Source organism: Meles meles, chromosome X (assembly GCF_922984935.1).
Source record: "Meles meles chromosome X, mMelMel3.1 paternal haplotype, whole genome shotgun sequence".
Taxonomy (NCBI): domain Eukaryota; kingdom Metazoa; phylum Chordata; class Mammalia; order Carnivora; family Mustelidae; genus Meles; species Meles meles.
This window is the reverse complement of record NC_060087.1, coordinates 83,691,111-83,716,244: the sequence shown is the minus strand read 5'-3', so window position 1 is coordinate 83,716,244 and position 25,134 is coordinate 83,691,111. Positions and strand designations below refer to the sequence as shown.

The window sequence follows — 25,134 nt, the reverse complement described above, 5'->3', positions numbered from 1 at the left end:
GTTTGTCTCCCTCTCTGCTTTCATCTTGCTTCATTTTTCCCTCCCTTCCCCTATGATCCTGTCTAGTTTCTCAAATTCCTCATCAGTCAGATCATATGATTGTCTTCCTCCGATTGACTTGTTTCACTTAGCATAATACCCTCTAGTTCCATGCATGTTGCTGCAAATTGAAAGATTTCTTTTTGATGGCTGCATAATATTCTGTTTTATATACATACCACTTCTTTATCCATTAATCTGTTGATGGACATCTAGGCTCTTTCCATAGTTTGGCTATTGTGGACATTGCTGCTATTGGGTGCACATGTCCCTTCGGATCACTACATTGTATCTTTGGGGTAAATACCCAGTAGTGCAATTGCTGGGTCATAAGGTAGCCCTATTTTTAACTTTTTGAGGTACCTCCATACTCTTTTCCAGAGTGGCTGCACCAGCTTGCATTCCCACCAACAGTGTAGGAGGGTTCCCCTTTCTCCACATCCTTGCGAAGCCATGAAAATATTTAACATAACACAAAATTTGTCTCCCCAGTCACCAGTTGGTATCCAAACATCCCCATTTTTATCCTATCCTTCAAGCCCAACTTAGTTAAGTGTCCTCCTCCTCTGTACAACTTTTGCCTGAGTGCTGTTGCCTGCAGAAGTTTCTGCACGGATGAGAAGGGTTTGACCATGATCAGAGGCTTGTGGTTTTGTTAGTGTATTTGTGTTTCCATACCTCTTGCCTTTCCAAATAGATCATAAACTCAAGGACAGAATAATTTTTTTGCTGGTTAAAACACACAACTTTATTGATGAAACACAAGTCGAAGATTAACAAATGTAAACCAATACAAAAGTGTAGCTTATTTATGATTAGTCTGCTGTCAGTTTAGGTAAAGAGTAAAAAATATCTCCATCTAGGTAGCAAGATGGAATCAATAAATGCTTTCTTTACACAAGGTCTAGTATTCAATAAATCATTAAATCCTCCATACTAAAACCAGCCACCACAAGTAACATCACTGATGACTCTAGATATTCATTATTCCAGAGTAGAAGCCAAAAGGATCTCATTGTCATGTAAGCACAGTGGAAAACAAAGAATTTACAAAATGCATTGTTCCCAGTGCACACTGAAAAACTATCTCAGTATTGTTTGGGACATACTCCCAGTTAGAGTTTGGTCAATACTTTGAGGACTTTTACTTTCACCACCAGATCATTGTGATTTGCTAATGCCTTGATTTTCTTAACACACACTCCAGATTCTTTGAATAAGAAAAAAAGTGAACTTCTGCTGAATTCCTTCTTAGATGATGCAAGCCCTTCGTTTTTTATGTTGTCATTTATATTCTCAAATAGAGTAAGGATATTAAGAAGAATCTCTCTGTCCCATTCTTTATTAAAGAGGGAAATCAATTCTGAGGGAACTTTACAACTGACCAGCTCTCTCGTCATGGCTGGATTTTCAGTAAAGTTTATAATTAGTTTCATAATCTGAATCTTGGTGAAGTAATTTCCCAGGAATAACAAAGCAAAAAAGTCTGGAAAAGAATAGGAAAGCAAATGTTGGTAATGATTAGTCACAGTCATATTGGTTAACAGTCTTAGTCCAGCCATCTGCACAGCTGAGTCCAAGCGACAGATCATGGTATCATCACACACTTGACTGATATATGTCTTAATCTTTCCCTGATTTTCAGCATTCACACTCAAGTTATTAAGGGCATTGTAAGCTTTTTCCCTAATAATAGGATCTTTTGTTTTTATCAGTTTTGCAATAATTGGAAGACCACCCAATTCACGAATGGCATTTTGGTTAAAAGAATATGCCGCATTGTTACCCAGAGTGACCAAGGCTATTTCTTGAATAAAAGGATCATTTGATCGTTCCAGGATGTTAAGAACCTTTTGAAGGTCAGAAGCACCCAGAATATCATCAATTTTATAGGGAAAGTTAAACTTGCCCCTGCGAACAGGCCATGATGTAGCTGGAGTCCTGGTGCTCTTACCTCGGGTCCTTCCCTTGGTTTTTCCGCTTGCCCTACCTCCAGACCTAGCCCCACTCCTGGTGGGGTGGCAGCCTCCACCCCGGCCTCCTGGGCAGGGTAAACTGGGTGCAAGGGTCCTGTTCCCAGAAATAGTGCCAAACCTGGCTCCTCTGCTGCCCTTGGCACTTGCCTGTTCCTTCAGAGTGCTGAAAAGGGCTTTGGCCTTGGCCTCTAGGCCACCTCCACTCTGAGCCCCCAAGTGGGCCTCTGCCTTTACATCTGAACCATTCTGGAGTTCCATGCCCACCTCAGCCTTGACCTTTGATTCATCCTGAAGTCTAGCCCCAGCCCCCACCCCAGCATTAGCCTTAGCTCCTTTCCCAGTCTGGACACCAGTCTCTACAATATCACTAGATTCTTCTTCATCATCTTCCTCATCGTCGTCCCAGATTTTCTCATTCTCATCTCTTCCCCAGGTCAGCCTGTACACACAGTAGCAGGCGCCAGCCCCGATCACCACACCAGCGGCCACGCAGCCAGCTTCCCGAGTACGGCCCATGCTGGGGTGAACGTCTGAACCAAATTTTCTACCAGGGTAGAGTGGGGTTGCTCCTACGCTGGGGGCAGAGTCTTCAGCTACAGCTGGCAGGCCCGGTTGCAGCTTGCAGATACAGTGGAACCTAGGAATGAAGGAAAGATTTAAGGCATTAGTCTCCCCATTTTGTGCCTTTGCATGCAGACAGACTGAACTACAGACCAGCAAATGGACAGGGACGTGACAGGGATTCAGGGCTGGATCATTGATTCCTTTCCTCCATGGGGAAGATAATTTTGAAAATGTCCCCCACCTCCAAATCCTCTAACCTCCTGTTCAACCATCCCACCCCAATACGTTACATTTAAGGTATCTAATCAGTTCCCTACCTCCCCTACCCCTCCAGATGTCTTGGGGTAGTGGCACCCCCACATACACCAGCACGGGTCCAGGCAGTTTCTTCCTTCTCTTCCTTGCCTGGAAGTCCACTGTGTCCTGCAACCTGCATACAAAGGGGTGGGGATGAGGATCCTGAAGGCTCAAGGGACAGGACTTCACCCTGGATGGGATACACGTCCCTCTCTGGAATCTGTGGCCCCAGTTCTGAGTAGCGCAACCCTCTACTCCTCAGCACAGACTCCTCAGTCGCAGAGCTATGGCTTCGAAATTCAGTATCTCCCTTCCCCGTCTCCTTTATCTCTTTCAATCCTTGTTTCTAATTGAAGCAAGAATTCAATCAGAACCCCCCTGGTCAGTCCCTTCCTTCAAAAGTGACTCGGCAACCCTTTCCCTGTAATGAAATGGATGGTGGCGGAGAGAGTGCTGATGACAGACTGTAAAATGCACAAAACTCGCCCTTGCCCTTGCCTCTCCCACCCCCACCATCTCAGAGATACCGGGACACTCCTCCCTCCACCCATTATACCAACTTCCACAGCTCCTGAGCAATTTCCTTCCCCGCCTCATCTCAGTTTCTGCCTTCTCCACGAAACCTAATGACTGCTAACTCTGGGACTGAGTGCTTGATTAACAGAGCAGACCCTGGACACTGTACTCCAAAGAGTAATTTGGAGCAAGATCCTCCCCACCCTCACTTCAGGCGACACTCCGCCTCCCAGCCACTTCCTTCCTTTCTGTGCCGTCTATCTGCAAAGCACTTTGTTCCGAAAGCTCCAAAACGCAATAAAGTGGAGGAAAGGAGGGGGATGCGGAGGCGGTGCCTGGGTCCACTCGGGTTTGCAGTCTTCACAATTCTCCACCCCAGGAGTCCCCAAATAGTGCCACCACCCTCACTCTGACCTGCTTTTTCTGGACAATCTTCCTGCTTTCTAGGGTTGAACTGGCCCTAAAGTGCAAGATGCACAGACACACAAGCGACAGGGCAGACAGCTGGGCAGACAGAAGAGCACTTCACAGAGTCCCAATAGCAGCTTTTCCAAATTCAGGATCCTGGTTGTCAAATATTGGCCTCTCACCCTACCCCCATTCTCAGGACTCCGCTGACATCAGCCCTCTTCCTGCCTGCTTGCATTCACCCACTCCGCAGCCCCCACCGTCAGTGGTCCGCCATTTTCCCAGCAAAAACCACACCCCTTTGGAACGACTGGACCGGGAAGAGGCGGGGCGACGGAGTAGGGAAAACCAGAGGAGCAAAAGAGCCCCCTCCCCGATGCATTTCCACCCCCAACGACAGCCATTTTCTCTGCAGGCACTGTCACATCCTTTTTCCTACATAAAATAACAGGAAGGCAGCTGGAGTCAGAAATGGGCCCAAGTTAAGACAAGGACCTCAGCCACCCCCACCCCCTCCGGGGACTGCGGGGCAATCCCACCTGCGCACAGAACTGCAGAGATCCCGGCAGATACGTTACTCTTTTGCTCTGAGTGGTACAGCGCCCTACTGAAAGACGTGGGGAATGACAGACGCACAGCCCCACGATTCTGGCTTGGTAAATGGATCAGCACACAGGGCAAGAATCTTTATAGCTGCCCTTCCCAATTCAAGACCCTGAATGCCGAAGTTTTCAGATCCCCTCCCTCCTGGTCTGGGGTGTCCCCTGGAATCCGGACCCCAGCGTCCACCATTTTTGTTCTTGTAAGGGCCAGGGATAGTGCAAGCCTGTGGAGAAAGCAGGCCTTGTCCCTCTTTGGTCTCCACCCTCCGCTCCCCGCACCGCACGGATCCCCCAGGCAGCGCCCATCCACACACAGACCTGCTGGGATCCTGGCAGTTACCTCCTCCTCCTCCTTCCCTGGCCACAGGCCCGCCAGCCCTCTGGGTAATATGGAGCTGGTAACCGGACCAAACCAGGACCAGGATTAGAAGGATGCCTGCAAACGTCAGCTCCTGCTCACGTAAGGGTCACGTCACCCGTGAGTTCAAGACCCCAATTACCACTCCCACCAGCAGTGCTGCAAGAGCCGGCCCACCCCTTTCCTTTCGGGCTACATCAGGTCCTGCCACTCTTTCTTCTGCCAATCCCAGAGGCTGAGGAGAGCTTCTCCTTGTGGCTGGAATGTGCCTTTCTCTGGTTAACAGGGAGAAAGTGCATCTGTTCCCTTGTCCATTGGTCTTTTCTTCCTCTTTGAGGAATAGTTGTTTTTTTTTCCCCTTCTCCATTCCCTGTCCAATTGCTTCTCCCCTTCTCTCACTTTACCCCCACTCCCAGCCATGAAGAGCCAGCATTTTCCCTGCACTTCCATATGCAATGGGTGGAAAGATCTCAGAAAAGAATATATGTAGTGGGAGTGTCTTACTTTCTTAAACTTTCCTGGTCATCTTTAAAAATCAGTAATGTGTTACTTTTATATTGAGAAAATTAAATGATGCTATTTTCATTTGAGTGGAGAATTTAAGTGGGAGCGAAAACCCAAAAGGCCTCATTAATTACATTATATTTATTTATAATACAAGAAAAATGTTTTACTGGTTATAACCAAATGGCAGCTTTCAAAACATACTAATCCATTTTAAAATTGTAAACAATTTTTTTCATACGATCTATGAATTAGTCCACAAAGAGATCTAATCTTTAGTCGTCTAATTTTGGCAAGTTAATGTAAATGATCTACTACTTTTTCTACTTTAGGATCAACTTACAATTTGATAAAACAAAAGCAATACAATCCTGTCTTGTTTGATTAAAGAAAGACATGTATTTAATGTTCCAAAGTCTTGGCGGAGTGCTGTAGGAACCTGTTGTGATTTGATGGCTGTTTTGAACACCTGCTCCTGGATTAGATTCCAGTCCACTAAGGTGGAGGCAGCTGAGGGTGTGGGCAATGTAGAAATGGTCTGATCTCTCAGCTCTGTCAAAAAGGGAGGAAGGAGGTTGCTGACCCTCTACCTCCTTTCATATCCCTGAGCCTCTTGTTCCCTGCATTCAGCCACTTGATTCTATCTCTGGCTCTAAAAGTACACAGGGACTGGTGACCAAGGTGGTAAATACCACCTTTACTCAGGGGACCAACTTGAGTAACTATCTTTGGCTTCTTCCCTTTCTCCCTCCCTCCCCCAAATTCCCACAGTTGTAACTCAGGGATGTCTAGGAGGGACTGCTGCTCCCACAGAGCCCTGCAGCTGTGGGTTCCCATGAAGAAGAAGTGATTGCTGGCTGGCAGACACACCCAGATCGGCCTGCTTTGCTCTCTCCCATGGTGCCTTAGTTAACAGGGCTCCTTAACACTGTTGCTACCACCTGGCTGGAGGGGTGCAGCCAGCTGGGCCTCTTACTTCTGGCCTTGCCACAGAGCAGCACCCAGGGAGAACCTGGTCTTGCTGCAGGGTCACTGTCTGCAGCCCACACCCACTTTGCTGCCCCCTCAGCCAAATGTGTGCCTGGACCGCAGGGAGTCTCCCCACTGACCATACCAATTAACCTAGAGTGGGCTTTCTCAACTGACCACTTCTGTGCTTTACCTGAAATTGAACACAAGGTTATGCACATACCCATGTTCATTTCGTGGAAAGATGGCTTATAGCTTTAATCAGATTCTCGTGGGCATCTATGACTTTAAAAATATAATAAACTACTTGCCTAGGAAAAAAGATATATCCCCTGTGTAAAAATCAATCTCTTTCTCTCTCTCTGCCTCTCTCTCTCTCTCCTTATGCACATTTCTTATTTTTTTAAAAAATGTGCAAACAATGCAGAAATGTATAAAGTAGAATGTGAACGTGCCCTACAATTCCTGTTCGACCACCAACCACTTTTAACAATTTCCACCTTTCCTCATGCAAATGCAATAAGTATATGGATGCATGTGTCAAGTTTCAAGTTGAACAACAATACACAGAATGAAATGGTTGACATTTGGTGACATTAAGTGCAACGAATCTGCACTTTGAGAACTGACATCTTTAAAAATTGTGTCTATCCATGTTGACTTTTATGATCTTCAACAAATTTTATGTTTCTTCAAGTAGTTTATACTCATTACTTGCTAAGTTTTTTCCTAAGTATTTTATTGTTTTGAAGGATGAAATTCCCTTTACGATTATATTTCTACTAGGTTATTGCCTATCTAAGGAAAAATAATCATGATATATTTATTTTTAGTGACCTTTCTTGGTATTTCTGATAGTTTTTCAGTTGAAACATTTGGTTTTTCTAGGTATGCATACATAATCCTCTTCAAATGATTTTTTTAATTTCCTCTTTTCCAATATTTATATCTCTTATTCTTTCATTTTTTTTTTCATTTTCTGGATGTACTGCATTGACTTAGAACCTCCAGAAAGATGTTGAATAATGGTGATTGAGGGCCTCCCAACCTTGTTCCTGAAGTAAATGGGAATAACCCCTACTATTTCACCATTGTGTGAGTTTGCTGTTTGTTTCTGATGTGTTCTCCTTCTGTTTTTGTGTGAGTGGGGTGAAGTCTAAAAGCTGCACTTTTAGGGTGTTTGGTTGGCTCAGTCAGTTAAGCATCTGACCTCAGCTGAGATCATGATCTCAGGGCCCTGGAATCCAGACCTCCCACATTGGGCTCCCTGCTCAGGGAGAAGTCTTCTTATCCCTCTGCCTCTCCCCCTGCTCATGCCCCCCTCAATTCCCCCTCATTCCTCCCCCATCAAATAAATAAAATCTTTAAAAATAAATAAAAGCTGCATTTTCATAACCCCTTATATAAGACTGAGAAAAATTCAGTTGTCCACATCATAATATTGGGAGGGAGAGGAGACCAGGGAGAATTGCCATAAATCCTGTGCTTATTGTGAATATGTTGTTGAACAAAAACAGACACTGATACTGGAAACAAGACCTTAATGAAATAATCATACATGCATACAAGCCGAAAAAATATTGTGAATGAATGGAACATACTAATATAATAAAAAGTGGCAGAGTCTGGGAATCAAAAAAGACTTCCTTGTGGGGGGAAAGGGAGTGAAAGTTTGAACCGAACTGAAGGAAAGCAAGTATTAACTAGGAAAGGAGGAGAGCTGGAGAAAAGAATGTTCAAATTCTCCACCTTTCTGATAACCACCGTGATAACCCATATACTTCAATCCTGGGATAAATCCTGTGAAAACCACTGCTAACTTTTCAATTAACTCTCCAGGTTTTGTTGTTTTTTTTTAATATATATAATCATCAACTATATATATATATATATATATATACATATATATATATATACATGCACACACACACATAAATGTAAGTAGGTACATTGTATGGGTGTATATACACATATAGCTTTTAAAAATAATCTTGGGTCATAGAATGCAAACTATTTGTTCACCTAATATATTGTGTACATTATTTTATCAGATACAATAATAGTCTGCCCTGTGGATTTACCAAAATTTTACCAGTCTATCAACGATTGATTTTAGCCTCTTCCCAATCTTGGTCTATTACAAAAATGTTAAAATGGGAACCTTCATACATATATATTTTGACAATTGTGGCATTATTTTCTTATGATAAATTCCTAGAAGTGGAATGACTGGGTCAAAGTAGATGTTCATTTTTAATTATATCCATGTTGCCAACTTTCACCTCTTAAATTTTGATGTATATATATTCCATGTTCTTCTCCAAAATTTTTCAATTTCTTTAATTATACGTGAGATTAAGCATCTTCTCATAGGTTTGTTAACCATTTGTATCTTTCTTTCTATGAATTGCCTTTCCGTATTTTTCCATTAAGATTTTCATCTTTTTCATGGGGCACCTGGGTGGCTCAGTGGGTTAAGACGCTGCCTTCGGCTCAGGTCATGATCTCAGGGTCCTGGGATTGAGCCCCACATCTGGCTCTCCACTCAGCAGGGAGCCTGCTTCCCCCTCTCTCTCTGCCTGCCTCTCTGCCTACTTGTGATCTCTCTCTCTCTGTCAAAGAAATAAATAAAATCTTTAAAAAAAAAGATTTTCATCTTTTTCTTATTAATGTATAAGAACTTTCTGTAAATCAAGAAAATGAGCTCTTTGACTATTATAAGTGTTATAAATATATTCACAGTTTATAATTTTTTGGAATTCTGCAATATGGAATTTTTAAATCTTTATGATACAAAACTTATCAATTATATCTTTACATTTTGAGGGTTGTCTGTTCCGATTAGGAAGGCCTAGGTTTTCTTCAAATGTGATAATCATTTTGCAATATATATATGTGTACCAAATCATCACACTGTACACCTTAAACTTACACAACATTATATGTCAATTATATCTCAGTAAAACTGAGGAAAAAATAATTTCTATATAAGAACCCATTTTTTTCTAGTTGTCTTCATTCTTTTTCCTCAGCAGGATTTCTAAATTAAAAAGAAGAATGACTCCTAGATCATTGCCTGGCACACTATGGGTTATCAATAAATACTTGTGGAATTAATGAGTATGTCCTGCAGATTTTTTGTTAAGAGCATTCTTAAGTAGCTTACTTTTCTCCATGGCTATTGTAAGTTGAATCTTTTCTTTATCTTACATTTTCTGTTTATTGTTTTTATATATGAAAGTGGTTGGTTTTTACAGTTGATTTTATAGCCAGCCTCTTTATGGAATTCCTAAAGCTTCAAATAGTTTTTAGTTGATTCTCTTAGATTTGTTTCATTTGCAGTAATGATCCTCTTGTCTCCTTCTTTCCAATATTAATATCATATTCCCTTCTCAGATGATTGCATTAAGTAGTACTTCGAGAACAGTGTTAAATAATTCGAAAAAACTGGCATCCTTGTCTTTTTCCTGATTTTTATAAGAATGCTTCTGGTGTTTGTCCCTCAAGCCTGAGGGACTTCTTGGTGAAAACCAGGGCCAAGGAAGAGAGACCTTCTGCAGGAGTTGAAGTTTTGGCCTGTCATTGCCAGTATACTTATTGGCAGTCACTGCCAATAAAATGCAGCCCAAATCAGTGAAGGAACAGAGAAGAAAAAAATTGTCTTCTCTTTTCCTCCAAAGTTCTGTAAGTATATTCCATTGGCCAAATCCAAAGAGATTCCAACTAGGAAAGGTGCCTAGGGAATACAATCCATAAGAGTCAGACTCCCAGGGCATAGAACAGAACCAAGGGGAGGAAATTGATCAGGAGGTGAGGTAAAATAAAGGATAACCAACACAGTCCACCCCTTTAGCTACTCAGCATCCATTCTTGCCCTTTACTCCAATAAAAAAAGACCTCATCTCCAACAGGGAGGAAGGGACAAAAAGATCCATCAGCCTCTGTACTATCATTGAGTAATGTTAATTCATACTCTCCACATGAAACCTAATTTATAACAACCATCTCCAGTATTTTTCATATATAAGAGAAAGGAAGGAAAAAATATATCAACAAAGATACACCTAGCTGCCACAGCTCCCCTCTGTAGCTGGTCATGAGGTCAAAGTCAATAATCCATTTCATATTCCCCTTAGCTTTTCATAGTTCGTTCCCTGGTATAGTGACCCTAACCTTCAATCCTATCTTTATTGGATTTCAGCATTTTCCCATTGACCAAGACTATTGGGCAAATGAGTACTAAGAGGTGCCCTAATGGGTTCCAAGCAAACTTCTCTTGTTCTCATTGTGTAGTAGCAACTGTACTCCCCCTTGGTAATGGGATTCAAACACTCCAGCCAGTACAGCAACCCCTTTCTCTGCCTGTCAGTTCATTTGCATAAGGAGACCAAAATGCCCAGATTGCAGTTTCAGCTTTCAATTTAGTGGAACCATGGCCTTATTCTCTGTGGGGAACATTCATCCCTTGGAAAAATAGAACCTCCAAACCTGCTGAGCCCAAGGTTGTGGAGACAAAAAATATATATTTTTTTTCTACTGGGTTAATTGGTGTGATAGTGAGAGGGGCCATTACCCCCCCCCACACTTTCATTCCCAGACTTGTGTATCCTCACTATGAGGGAAATACATATTTGTCACTGGTTTTAAAGCAGCCATTGTATTCTTGTAGTATAGCACTCTCAACGTGGAACATCTGATCCTATAACTAAGCTTTCAATAATTCATTTACTTTTCTATCAGGCAAGCTGCCTCTGCATGATGGAGTAAATAATACAGATTAGTCAATCTTTGGATATGACTCCATTATTGTACTTCTACCATTAAATGAGTTCCTTGGTCAGAGACAATAGTGTTACCTAGGATAACCCAATGATGATTAAGGCATTCTGCAAGTCAGTGAATGCTGGCACTGAAGAATCATCATGAGCAAAGAAGATAAATGTGTGTCTAGAATATTTATTTCCATAAGGAAAAATTTTTGTTCTAACCATGATGAACTGTGTTGCATAAAACAATCCTACCACCATGGTGCTGACTCGTACCCCCAGGAAATACTGTCTTATTGTATTGAATGGTTCTTCATAATCTTATTTTGTTGTCAGTTTGGGCACTTAGCAGTGTTAGTACAAGATCAACTTGGGTGTGTGGAAGTCCATGTTATTTAGCCCATGCATAGCCTCCATAACACTGATGCAAATCTAATAGAACAAACATAAAAAATAGGGATCATTATTAATATTCTATTTTCTATAGTACTACATTAATTTGATTATATTTTGTTTTGGGCTTTTGCATTTGTGTTTATAATTTAGATTGACCTCTGGTTTACTTTTTTAGTTCTAGTCCTCTTTGTTTTGGTATAAGTCTTATGAAGCCTTATAGGATTAATTGGGTAGATTTCCACCTTTTCCTATGCTCTAGAACACATTAAATTATTTAAAAAATTAGTGGATCCTTGATGATGTTGTGGTAGGAAAAAGAATGTCTCTTCAAAGATATCTACATATTGGAACCTATGACAAAGTTACCGTATTTGGCAAAAGGGACTTTGCAGATGTGATTCAATTAAGGATATTGAGTTAGGGAGATTATACTACATTGACAGGGTGGGTCTAATGTAATCACAGGGGTTCTTTTAAAAAAAATTTTCAAGAGTCCATAAAGGGGGGCAGAAGTGTCATATATGATGTGATGACAGAATCACACATCAGAGTGACATGGGGTGATGGGCAAAGGAATGCAAGCAACCAATAGACGTGGGAAAAGCAAGGAAATGGATTCTCCACTAGAGCATCGAGAAGGAACATAGGTCTGTCAACCCATTTTAGACTTCTGACCTCCAGAACTGTAAGATAATGTGTCCTGTTTTAAGCCATTGAATTTTCAATAATTTGTTACAACAGCAATAGGGAACTAACACAATGTCATTACTGTTTTCAAAAAACAGAAGTTTGGGTTTTTTTTTATATTTACCGTGATGTTAACCATTTCTATTGGTTCTCCTTCATTCCTGAATTCCACATTTCCCCCTGGTATCACTTCCCTTTCGGCTAGTGACCTTCCATTAGCATTTTTTTCATTTATATTTAGAGTTTTTTAATTGTTTTTTATAATCATATAATGTATTTTTATCCCCAGGGGTACAGATCTGTGAATCACCAGGTTTACACACTTCACAGCACTCATCATAGCACATACCCTCCCCAATGTCCATAACCCCACCCCCCTCCCCTGACTCCCCTCCCCCCAGCAACCCTCAGTTTGTTTTGTGAGATTAGGTGTCACTTATGGTTTGTCTCCCTCCCAATCCCATCTTGTTTCATTTATTCTTTTCCTACCCCCCAAACTCCCCATGTTGCATCTCCACTTCCTCATATCAGGAAGATCATATGATAGTTGTCTTTCTCTGATGGTCTTATTTCGCTAAGCATAATACCCTCTAGTTCCATCCATGTCATTGCAAATGGCAAGATTTTGTTTCTTTTGATGGCTGCATAGTATTATTGTATATATATACCACATCCATTAGCATTTTTTTACAACATGTCTGTTGGCAACAAATTCTCTTGGTTTTCCTTCATCTGAGAACACCTTTATTACATCTCTGTTCTTGAAGTACTACTATGGTCTGGCAATTCTTTCCTTTAAACACTTCAAAAATGTTGTTATTCCCCTATTTTTTTCCATTTTATTTATTTTTTCAGCGTAACAGTATTCATTGTTTTTGCACAACACCCAGTGCTCCATGCAAAACGTGCCCTCCCCATTACCCACCACCTGTTCCCCCAACCTCCCACCCCTGACCCTTCAAAACCCTCAGGTTGTTTTTCAGAGTCCATAGTCTCTTATGGTTCGCCTCCCCTTCCAAATTTTTTTTTAATAAACATATAATGTATTTTTATCCCCAGGGGTACAGGTCTGTGAATCGCCAGGTTTACACACTTCACAGCACTCACGATAGCACATACCCTCCCCAATGTCCATAGCCCCCTCCCCCTCTCCCAATCCCACCTCCCCTCAGCAACCCCCAGTTTGTTTTGTGAGATTAAGAGTCATTTATTCCCCTATTTTCTAACCTTCATTGTTTGCGATAAGAAAACCACAGTCCTTCAAATTGCTGTTCCCCTACAAGTAATGTGTTATTTTCCTCTAGCTTCCCTCACGTTTTTTTTTCTTTACATTTGGTTTTTAGTAGTTTGATAAGATGTGTCTAGTCATGGTTTTTTGGTTTTGGGGTTTTTTTAATTTCATCCTGCTTGGGATTTATTGACCTTCTTGAATCTAAATTGATGACGTTCAAAACATCTGGGAAATGTTTCACAATTATATCCTCAAATCATTTTTCTATTCTAGGAGGGGCAAGTCAAAAAGATCAGGAACTTCTATCCCTTCCCAGCACCATCTCACAGAGCAGGAGTGTCACTCAGGTAAAAGCAGGTGCCTGCTTTCAGCTCTCATGTAGTGGTACAAGAGTTCTTCCCAAGAAGAAAGGTAAGACACAAGGATGAGGAATGCTGCAGCTCTGCCTAAAGGACTGAAATCATTTGGAAAAGGTAGTAGAAAATTCCATGCATTTTAACAGGAATTGTAAAAAAAATGGAGATCTTGGTGGAGAGGCTAGTACCTCTAATATAAGAAAAGGTCAGAACAGTCACAAATTTCCTAGAGAGAACCAGGGAAAGAGACAACCAATAAAAGCCCTCTTAAGATCACATAAAAATTGTGGGGATCAGGAAGACTGTGTGTATATGCTAGGCTTCATCCTCGTAGGATAATTAGAGAAAGATATGAAACAGGCTTGAAGGGATTCCCCAAGCCACACAGAGACTCATAAACACAGGGAAAAAGCCTCACTGGCACAAAGAGCTTAAACATAACCTCTGACCAAGCACTGACTAAATCATAAGCTACTCTGACCCAGGAACAAATCCTAGAAAGTCAAGATTAAAAATAAAGCCACAGTCATCCTTGCCAGTCTAAAAGAATGTGTGAATGTCCAAGGCTATATCCTTTCAGGAACAATCAGAGAAGAGGCTTCCAAGCTACTAGTCCCTGGCTAAAGTGGAGAGGAGCAAAATATGGAAACTCACTGAAATGTGAGAGCAGCTACACACATATCTAATGATAAAGGGTAAATATCTAATTGACTGAAGGAACTTAAGCACAAACTTTCACCAATAAGTGACATGCTAACCCACAGGCAAAACCTAAGTAGCCAGGATAAAACATAAAAACAAGGGGAAAAGATCTGGGCTGGAACATCAGAGATGCACACAGTGAGTGTGTGTGTGTGGGGGGAAACAAACTTCACAGAATTAGTCCCACCAAGGAAACAAACAAATGACCACTGAGAGGAGCATCAGTATACAGGGTTGCTATATTACCTAAATAATCAGCTCTCAACAAAGGATTAAAATACATACAACAACTATATAGAAAACATAAAAGACAGTATAAGTGTATTTTATTGTAACTCTATTTTTTATTTGATTTAAAAGACAACTTCATAAAGCAATAGGAATAAATCTATGTTGATATACATACATTGTATAAAGATGTGATATGTATGATAATAATGCAAAGGAGTGGGTAGGCAATGGAGCCATTAGGAGATTTGAAATTAAATTGGTATTGATCTGAACTCAATTTTTTATGTTAAGTTGTTCATTGTAATTCCCAAAACAACTACTAAGAGAATATATTTTAAAATATAGTAAAAGAAATGACAAGGGAATGAAAATGGTACATTATAAAATGTCTACTTGACATAAAAGAAAACAACAGTGGAGGAATAGAGGAACAAAAGAACATAAGTCATATAGAAAACAAATAGCAAAGTCAATCAGAGAAAGAAAGTTATCATCTGATCTCACTCATATGTGGAATTTAAGAAACAAAACAGAGGATCATAGGGGAAGAGAGGGAAAAATAAAACAATACAAAATCAGAGAGGGAGAAAAACTGTAAGAGACTCTTAATTATAGGAAGCAAACAGCGTTGCTGGAGGGGAGGAGAGTGGGATGATGGGGTAACTAGGTGATGGACATTAAAGAGGGCAAGTGATGTAATGACCACTGGGTATTATATAAGACTGGTGATTCACGGAACTCTACCTCTGGAACTAATAATACACTATATGTTAATTCATTTGATTTAAATTAATTAAAATTTTATAATAAAATGTTAATGTAAAAGAAAAGAAAACAAAGAGCAAAAAAGCAGATATAAATTATCCTTATCAGTGATTGTATTAAATATAAATGTATTAAACACTCCTATTTATTTATTTAGATTTTATTTTTATGTACTCTCTACACCCATTGTGGGGCTCCAACTTATAACCCCACGATGAAGAGTCACATGCTCCACTGACTGAGCCAGCCAAGCACCCCCTAAACACTCCAATTTAAAAGCAGAGTTTGCAAAATGGATTTTTAAAATATGATCTATGCTACCTACAAAAGACATACAGAATCAAAGACACAAATAGGTTGACAATCAAAGGATTAAAAAAGTTATACCATGCAACAGTAAGCAAAAGTGACTTGGAGTAGTTATATTAATACCAGAAAAATTAGGCCTTAAGACACACATTGATATTAAAGATGAAGAAGGGTCATTTATAATGATGAAAATGTCAAACTACAAAGAAGATATGAAAATTATAAATGTATACAGACCTAATGAAAGCCCCAAAATACATGAAGCAAAGACAGAATTGAAGGGAAATAAAAATATATACAAGGAATAACAATAATATATAATACGTGCCAATTTCTAAGTTCTGTTGAGTGCTTAATCATTGAATTATCACAGCAATCCTATAAAATAGATATTGTTGGGGCACCTGGGTGGCTCAGTCTGCTGGGCGTCTGCCTTTGGCTTGGTCCTGGAATCGAGTTCACATTGGGTTCCCTGGTGCTCGCTTCGGCAGCACATGTACACATTGGGTTCCCTGCTCATTGGGGAGTCTGTTTCTCCCTCTGCCTGCCACTCTCCCTGCTTGTCCTCTCTCTCTCTCTCTCTCTCTCTCTCTGGCAAAAAGAAATAAATAAAAAATCTTTAAAAAAATAAATAAAATAGATATTTTTATTTTCATCCTAAATATAGGGAAAGTGAGGCAGAGAGAGATTTAGAGATTTGCTTAAGACCACACAGTTATTAAAGTGACAAAACCAGGATTTGAAGCGAAACTGGTGGCTTCTATGTTCTCAATTACTCCTTCTTATAGTTCAGCTTTGAATAATATTTACATAGACATAATATAAACACAATATTGATTTAATAAAATACCACAATATAACAACAATATATTAGGAGAATGTTGGACAAGTGTGGTTATATATGAAGTGGGAGGTATAAGATAACTGAATCCTTAACTGAAGTCATAACTGATGTATAAAAATTAAAAATCAAGAAATAAAAGTGTAAATAGGTTATTTGGAAATATGGAAGTGATGCCAGAAGAAAGAGCTGAAAGATTTCAAAGTGATTGTCTCTGAGTAACAGAAATCTGGCCTGGGAAAGGATGAAGCAAACTTCCAGTGGATTTTTCTTGTTGCTGCCCTAAGCTTTACAGTATGCAATAACTATGAAAATTACATTTTAAAAAAACCAGGTTCTGGAACTAAACATAGATTAGGACTCCAATTCTGTGTAAATAATGTAACACAGAAAACTTGAGGACTATTATGCACAGCATGTGTGTGTCTCGCCAAAATTCATCCGTTGAATTTTGTATAGGCTGTGTATGGAGGTGGGACCTCTAAGGAAGTAACTAAGGTTAAATGAGGTCATAAGAGTGGGTCCCTGTAGGACGCCTGGATTGCTCCATCAGTTAGGCATCTGCCTTCAGCTCGGGTCATGATCCCAGGGTCCTGGGCTCCTTGCTCAGCGGGAAGTCTGCTTCTCCCTCTCCCTTTGCTGCTCTCCCTGCTTGTGCTCTCTCTCTCTCTGTGTGTCAGATAAATAAGTAAAATCTTAAAAAAAGAGAGAGTGGGTCCCTGATCTGATAGGATTAGTGTCCTTATAAGAAGTACCAGAGTGTTCACTCACTCTCTCTAGGTGCACACACCAAGGAAAGGCCATGTGAGGTTATAGCAAGAAGGTGGCTATCTATAAGCCAGGAAGAGAGCTGTCACAGAAACCAAATTTCAGCACCTAATCTTGGACTTCTCAGCCTTCAGGACTGTTAGAAAGGAAGTTTCTGTTGTTTAAACCACCCGGTCTCTGGTATTTTGCTCTAGCAGCTTAAGCAGACTAATACAGGGACATCACGCTACATAAAATAAGCCAGTCACAAAAGGATAAGCATTGTGTGATTCCACTTATATGAGGTAGTCAAATGCATGAGTGGTCAAATTCATAGAGACAGAAGATAGAATGGTGGTTGCCCAGGGCTGAAGGAGGGGATCATTAGGGAGTGTTTAATGGGTACAGAATTTCAGTTTGAAAAGATGGAAAGAGTTCTGGAAATGGATGGTGGTTGACGGTTACACAACACTGTGAATGTGCGTAATGTCAATGGACCGTACACTTAAAAATGGTGAAGATGGTAAATGTTTTGTGTACGTTGCCACAATTTTTTAAAAGGGAAGAAAAAGAATATATAGAGATACGTGTAAAATATTGATGAGAGACCACATCTTCCACTGCAGTTCTGCACTCCTTTCTGCCAAAGTCCCACAAGTATTGAGCTTTCTCAGCTTTTTGTCCTCAGTTTTTCAATCTGTACCGCTTGCTGGGGCTACCTGACTCACTTCCTGGCTTCAATTATCACCTAAAATACATATTTTTAGTCAGACCTTGATTCTGAGCTCTAGATCCACACTTTTCAAATAAACACTGAATATCCCACTTGAAAGTCCCACAGGCACCTCAAAATCAAATAGTTTAAAACAGATTCATTCCCTTTCACTCTCAAATCTGCTCCTTCATGTTTGAAAAATAAAAGGGAGAGAAAAATGGGAATACCCTTGCTGCCTCATCCTCTACTCCAGATTGCACTCTCTCCCCTATACTACACTGCCTTAAGAGTCAATCAGTTTATGTGTTTCCCAGAAAAGGGCTTTTTGCCAGAGAAGAACTGCATTTTCATTCAAAAAGTGGTGTTAAACTCCTGCATGACCCAGCAAGGCCACTATACCCAAAACCTTAAACCAACCCCTAACTCTGAGTCTGCTACAACACTAGAGTAAGAATCAGGACCTGGGGCCACAGTGGAACCCAGAACTACCTTATAAGGCCCCTTAACTCTCCAAATTATCTAGGAATGTCATTCACTGCTATCCTAGCCTCAGTCCTACCCTTAGAATTGGGCATGAGGGGTCCTCTTTAAATCCCATGTTTTAGAGGGTCCTGCATATCACACACATACACACACACACACACATACACACACACACACACATATTAAATAACACGTGGGTGTCTGTGTCACACAGGATCTGGTGCTAATTGTTGGCACAGTACAACTTATAAACCCAAACATCTGCACTTTGACTAGTACTGTTCAGGCTCCAGGAACATGCTTCTTCACATCTGTTTCTCTCTGTCTTCTCAAAAGGCAACTGTGTCCAAATGCCATGACCATTTGTGGATCATGCCACTGCTGACCCAAGAGACAGACATTATTTTAGAAGGCAGGGAATATTCAAGCAGTGGAAGCACTTATAGAAGAGAAAAACAAGCTAACTTGTCAAAGCCGTCTCAGATACGTGAATGCAATAGGTTTTTGTTTAACAAACTATCATTTCCCAGTAGTGCCCATTTTCTTGCCTGTCTTTATTTTCCAGTCTGCGGCTCCAGAGGTAAAAAATTAGTGCAGTATTTGCAACAGTTGCACAGAAAGGCTAAAGAACATTTCACAATATTAAACAACTATATTACTCCTAATTTTTGGGTGGATAGATTAGATAGGTAGACAGACAGACATATGATAGTCAGACAGATAGATATAGCATGTCTAAGGCATTGTCACAGATTGGATGTTCCAGGAATCAGATTCTGAGACAAAGATTAGAGTATAGAACGTTTATTGAGAAGTGTTTCTGGGATCAACACTTATGGAAGGAAAGGGAGGAAAGCAGCAGGAATGAAAAATGGGAGAAATCAAATTTTAGTGCACTATCAAAGGAATACCTCAGCATATTTTAGAGTGAATTATGAAGACAGAGTGAAACTCCAAAACTATCTCAGTTAGAGGCAAGATGGCCAGGTCTTTGTACACAGCATAAATGAGTCACTGGATGTGGGTCACCCTGAGAATGGGATGTGATCTGAAACAAGGTAACTCTCAGCGAATGTAATCCTGTAAGAAGGCTGGCAGCCAAGGACTCTCTGATGGCAGCATTCCTAACAACTGAAGTAATAAGGCCTTAATTGTCAAGGGGAGCTCTGGGAAATGTATTGCAGTATCCACCACAGTCCACCCCTTGAGCCTCTCACATCCATTTCACTATGTTCTGGGATCAGCTCTTCCAGGAGTCTGATGGGTGTCTCTGTTCCTAGGAGAAACTTAGGACAAACTACAACCCTCAATACTGCAGCTGGTCTCAAAGCTGCAGATAATCATCTTCCCCTTCCAATGACAATTACAGATCTCCAACAGTCTTAAGGTCTTGGTGGTTTGCTTGGTGGTATGATCCAGACCCTCATTCCTGGTTACCATGTCTTTCTCATGTTGGTGTTGCTTTACTTGCTGGATGGATCAGTTGGCTAAGTGTCTGCCTTCAACTCAGATCATGATCCTGGAGCCCAACATCGGGCTCCCTGCTCAGAGGGGAGTCTCTTTCTCCTTCTGCTCCTCACCCCGCTTGTGCGTGCGCGCTCTCTCTCTCTCTCTCCCTCCCTCTTTCTCTCTCTCTCAAATGAAAAAATAAAATCTTTTAAAAAAGAAAAAGAGATCTCCCAAGGGGCCACAGGTGTATGGTTAATGAATGATGCTAGTGCATCAGTGGAGGATCTGCTATCATGGAGGATCTGCTCTTGCTGACGGTGTAGGTGCTTGTATTCTCCAGTCCTGCTTGTGCTTGATACTGTGTGTAAAACTTCCATCTTGTTGCTGGGCCTGCCCACCCTTACACCTTGGTGGATCTGACAGCATTCTGTTCATTATGGACAAGTTTTAGCTTGATGTCCTATGGCCAGGCATTCCTTCTCTATCAGAATGCAGTAGCATGTGAGGAGCTGTTTTTAAGATACATAATTTTCCACTATACATGGCATGATTTGCTCCAGAACCTAAATTCTGGACTAAGTTCTGACCTCCCCACTGGGGTTTATCAAAAACTTCCTGTGGCATCTTTTGCCAACACAGATACCTCTAATGCCATAGGGCCTCTCCATTGTACAGAGCAAGTGATAGGACTACTTGAAACCACAGCCTGGACATGCTATGGGACCTTCTCTTGCCCTAGGCTCCACTCAAAGCTGGCAGCTTTTTGTGTCACCCAGTATATGGGTGGAAACAGTAATTCCAGGTGTGAAATGTGCTTTTTCCCCAATCTGAAGAAGCTTGCCAGATGTTGAGTTTCCTACTTTGTGGGAAATAATGTGTGCAATAATTTGTCCTTTAATTTAGGAGGTGATCTCCTGGCATGACCCCTAGATTATTTAACCTCAAAAACCTGCACTTAATGTAGCCAGCCATGGATCTTTGTAGGGCTTATCTCCCATAATGGGGTATACATATGTCTCACTAAGGCCTCCAACATGCTAACCACTTCTTGTTCATTTTGGTCCAATTAGCATGATGTCATCAATATAGTAGACTAGTAGTATTGTATTCAAATGGTCCAGATATCTCCAGACTATATTAGGACAGAGGACAAGAGAATTAGTAGAACTTTGAGGAAAAACTATAATGTATACTGTTTTCTATTCTATACGAATATGAATTTTTTCTGATGTTTTATTCTGACAGGGATAGAAAACTACATTTTCCAAATCAATAGCTAATTACTAGGTATCTAAGGTCATGTTATTCTGCTTTAGCAAAGATATTATATCTGACACAGTGGCTGCACTTGTATCACTACTTGGTTGAGTTTGCAGTGGTCTGTCATCTACCAGGCTCTGCCTACATTTTATGGGCCCAAACTGGTGCATTAAATGTAGATATGATGGGGACCACATCCCAGCATCCCTTAGGTCTTCAAAGGTGGCACTCACTTCTGCCATCCTCCCCAAGATGCTATATGCTTTCATTTATTATCCTGGCCAGGGAGGGTGAGGGCAGTTTCAGAAACTTCTGCTTTTCCAGCAAAGGAAATAGTCAAGAAAACAAAAAGGCAACCCACGGAATGGGAGAAGATATTTGCAAATGACAGTACAGACAAAAGGTTGATATCCAGGATCTATAGAACTTCTCAAACTCAACACACACAAAACAGATAATCATATCAAAAAAATGGACAGAAGATATGAACAGACACTTCTCCAATGAAGACATACAAATGGCTATCAGACACATGAAAAAATGCTCATCATCACTAGCCATCAGGGAGATTCAAATTAAAACCACATTGAGATACCACCTGACACCAGTTAGAATGGCCCAAATTAGCAAGACAGGAAACAACGTGTGTTGGAGAGGATGTGGAGACACGGGAACCCTCTTACACTGTTGGTGGGAATGCAAGTTAGTGCAGCCACTTTGGAGAACAGTGTGGAGATTCCTGAAGAAATTAAGAATAGAGCTTCCCTATGACCCTGCAATTGCACTGCGGGGTATTTACCCCAAAGATACAGATGTAGTGAAAAGAAGGGCCATCTGTACCCCAATGTTTATTGTAGCAATGGCCACGGTCGCCAAACTGTGGAAAGAACCCAGATGCCCTTCAACGGATGAATGGATAAGGAAGATGTGGTCCATATACACGATGGAGTATTATGCCTCCATGAGAAAGGATGAATACCCAACTTTTGTAGCAACATGGACGGGACTGGAAGAGATTATGCTGAGTGAAATAAGTCAAGCAGAGAGAGTCAAGTATCATATGGTCTCACTTATTTGTGGAGCATAACAAATAACATGGAGGACATGGGGAGATGGAGAGGAGAAGGGAGCTGAGGGAAATTGGAAGGGGAGATGAACCATTGGGAGACTATGGACTCTGAAAAACAACCTGAGGGTTTTGAAGGGGCGGGGGTTGGGAGGTTGGGGAACCAGGTGGTGGGTAATAGGGAGGGCACGTATTGCATGGAGCACTGGGTGTGGTGCAAAAACAATGAATACTGTTACGCTGAAAAGAAATTTTTTAAAAAAGTGAAAAAAAAAAAGAAACTTCTGCTTTTCATCTACAAAGAACTCTGACTCCACAGGCCAGGAAACCAATGTAGGGTTTGTAGGAAATACCAAATATCTATTCAATTATACATTCAGAGATCAGGAATATAGCCATCAGGTAGGTTTGTGGACCCAGTGGATCCACTGTGAACCCAACACAGGCCAGGAGTCCATTAGATACCAGGCTCCTGTCTGCCCTTAATCTAAGAAGGAGGACACAATGACATTTTAGATCTCTGGGTATATCAACTCATAACCAGTGTCCATTGGTCCTCAAAACGTTTGGGTATTCTTCTTTCCCCTGCATGCAGTTACATGCATAAATAGAAGGACTAGAGAAATCATGACTACATGTATGTTATAGGGTTCTTCTTCCAAGTCACCCCAGCCTCTCCTTCAAGCAGTGCACCCTGGTTCAAAAACCAAATTAGGATCAGAAGCTGAGCAAGGAATTGTGACTTTTTACTGAGGCACCATCCTTCAGACTCCTGACCATCTTTTATTTCTTTTGGTGGTTCACATTGAGTATAGACTCTTGGCTTCTTACTTTCCCCAGGGCACTGTGTTATATTGACCATGTAGTCTACTAACTACCTCTTAACCATCTATTCACCAGGAGCACTCTATTCTATTAACCATCCCCACAGCTCTCTGAGGATCAGCCCCGTCGCCCCCACCTATCACTCTGACCCTATAGTGCATTATGGTATTTGCATCCACCAGACTTGTGATGGTTATGTACAGTCATCTTGCCTCTATTGTTTCAGGCCATCACCATTTCTATCAGTGATCCCCATTCTCTAACATCCTCTCCTACTCTGAACTTCTTATCAATGCTGCCATTCCTCTCACCAGTGCCTTCCTTATAGCTTTAGTAAATAGTGTGCCTTTGGGGTCCTCCTGCAGAGTACAGGCCTCCAGAGGGTTTTCTGGACATACATAATATATTTATTATGTCACTCCCACTTCCCTGAGCCTTTAATCCTTTCTCTTCCCTCTGTTATGACAACTTGGGCATTTATACTTTTCTTAATCCTTTTTTTTTCTGCACTCTGAGAAGCTGTTCTAGTGTTGAGTTCACGCGATCTCCTGGGGTCCTTCCCAGGGTGTTAAATACTGTATTTTGGGAGAGAACTCACAAAAGAATTAATTTTCCCTTGTTGAATTTTATATTCCAGCTTCCCTGATCAAGACCCTCAGAATTCAGTCCCATGCTTCCCCCTCAGTACCTGCTAGTACACGCTGGCTAGGTCCTATAGCTTCTTCCTGGGGGTAGTCCCTTTCCTTCCTTCTTAGGCCCAGGACAACCCCCGCGAAGTTATGCTGTGACTTAACTTTATATAAAGGCCCAGGGGCCAAGATGAGAAGTGGGGCAGATTCTGAGGGAAACACATATTATCTTACAGGAGAAACGGCTCTGCAGGATCAAACAAGGTGAAGCACTAGCCCTTACTAGGAAGTAGTGGGACACTTCTGAATGCTCAAGGTGTCCAGGAAAATCTGAGGATGTAAGATTTTTAGGGATGTCAATCCAGAAGTCCCCATCCCATGTGTCAGGGTCCCATTCCTTCCTAACCAGGGCCCTGATCTTGGCATAGCAGACTTTTCTTAGCTGGGATTTTAACTTTCTTTGAAGCTTGCTTTCAGTAAGTACTGGGCCTGGTCCTTTTTCTACCCTCTACCTGGGAAAGATGAGGGCCCCTTTATATGCTATGAATGAAATCCTCTGGCTATCACATATAGCATTTAATTGTTGACTAATTTAATTTGACTCTTCATTATTTTTTTTCTAGAAGTCAAGCATAGAAATAGCTATCCAATTTTCTGGACTTCCTTATAGTTAAAATTTCCCACATATTTCTCAAAATTCTGATATATAGAACCAGCTAATGCATTCCCTTCCACCAGTGCCATCCCAGTTCGCCATCAGTGAAAGCTCTAATAATTCCTCTGTCACTTGTTCCAGATGCTTCTCTATTCCACCTACCATCAGCGATGGGGTCCTCATTGCCAGCTGGGCAGCAGGTGATTCATCTCCAAAATTTCACCACAGTATATGCTTTCCTGAACTACTCCTCATACCAACTGTTGTAGGTTGGCTTCCTGGAGAGCAGACTCAGAGTTCAGCATGAAGGGCTTTTATTAGGGAGTGCTCTTGAGATCAAAATCTGTGGAAGCGAAGAGAAGGAAGCAGGATTGGACAGAGGGAGAAGTTAAGCTGTCCCTTTTGTGGCAAGAAGGCCATGGTAATCAGTCATTGGATGGAAGTACCCCAGGAAGAAGTCATGACCTTGGGGGAGATGACTTTCCAGTTGAGGCAATTCCTGAAAAGGGATGACAGCTGAGGGCTGTCTGTTGGCAGCACTCCTAGCAACTAAATAGTAGCCTTTTTATTCCTGAAGGAGGATTAGGGCAGCAGATTGCAGAATCTACCACAGGCATGACATCATTTTTTCCAACAGAAATTTAGTGGCCATTGAATAATAGAATTGACAACAGTTTTACTTTTAAAATGGTGAATAGGATTTAAATTGTCAAACATATTTACCATTTTATTTAAATATTTATTTATTGATTAAAATTTTAATTTATGACTTCCAAATAGCTAGACAC

General features: G+C 41.1%; 1 protein-coding gene across 9 annotated transcripts in view; it reads right to left on the bottom strand.

Moving 5' to 3' along the window:
• Window positions 1-771: 771 nt before the first annotated feature.
• The window catches only part of LOC123934989 (armadillo repeat-containing X-linked protein 1), a 37,783-nt gene continuing 13,420 nt past the window's right edge, over window positions 772-25,134 (bottom strand). For 2 of the 9 annotated variants that reach the window (XM_045995359.1, XM_045995360.1), the window contains 3 exons: window positions 24,509-24,689; window positions 2,906-3,009; window positions 772-2,652 (listed from right to left, as the gene is read on the bottom strand). In XM_045995359.1, coding sequence (XP_045851315.1) covers window positions 1,155-2,652; window positions 2,906-3,009; window positions 24,509-24,529 — 1,623 coding nt within the window. In that variant the 5' untranslated portion in view covers window positions 24,530-24,689 and the 3' untranslated portion in view covers window positions 772-1,154. The other 7 variants (XM_045995361.1, XM_045995364.1, XM_045995363.1 and 4 more) reach the window with 7 other exon arrangements.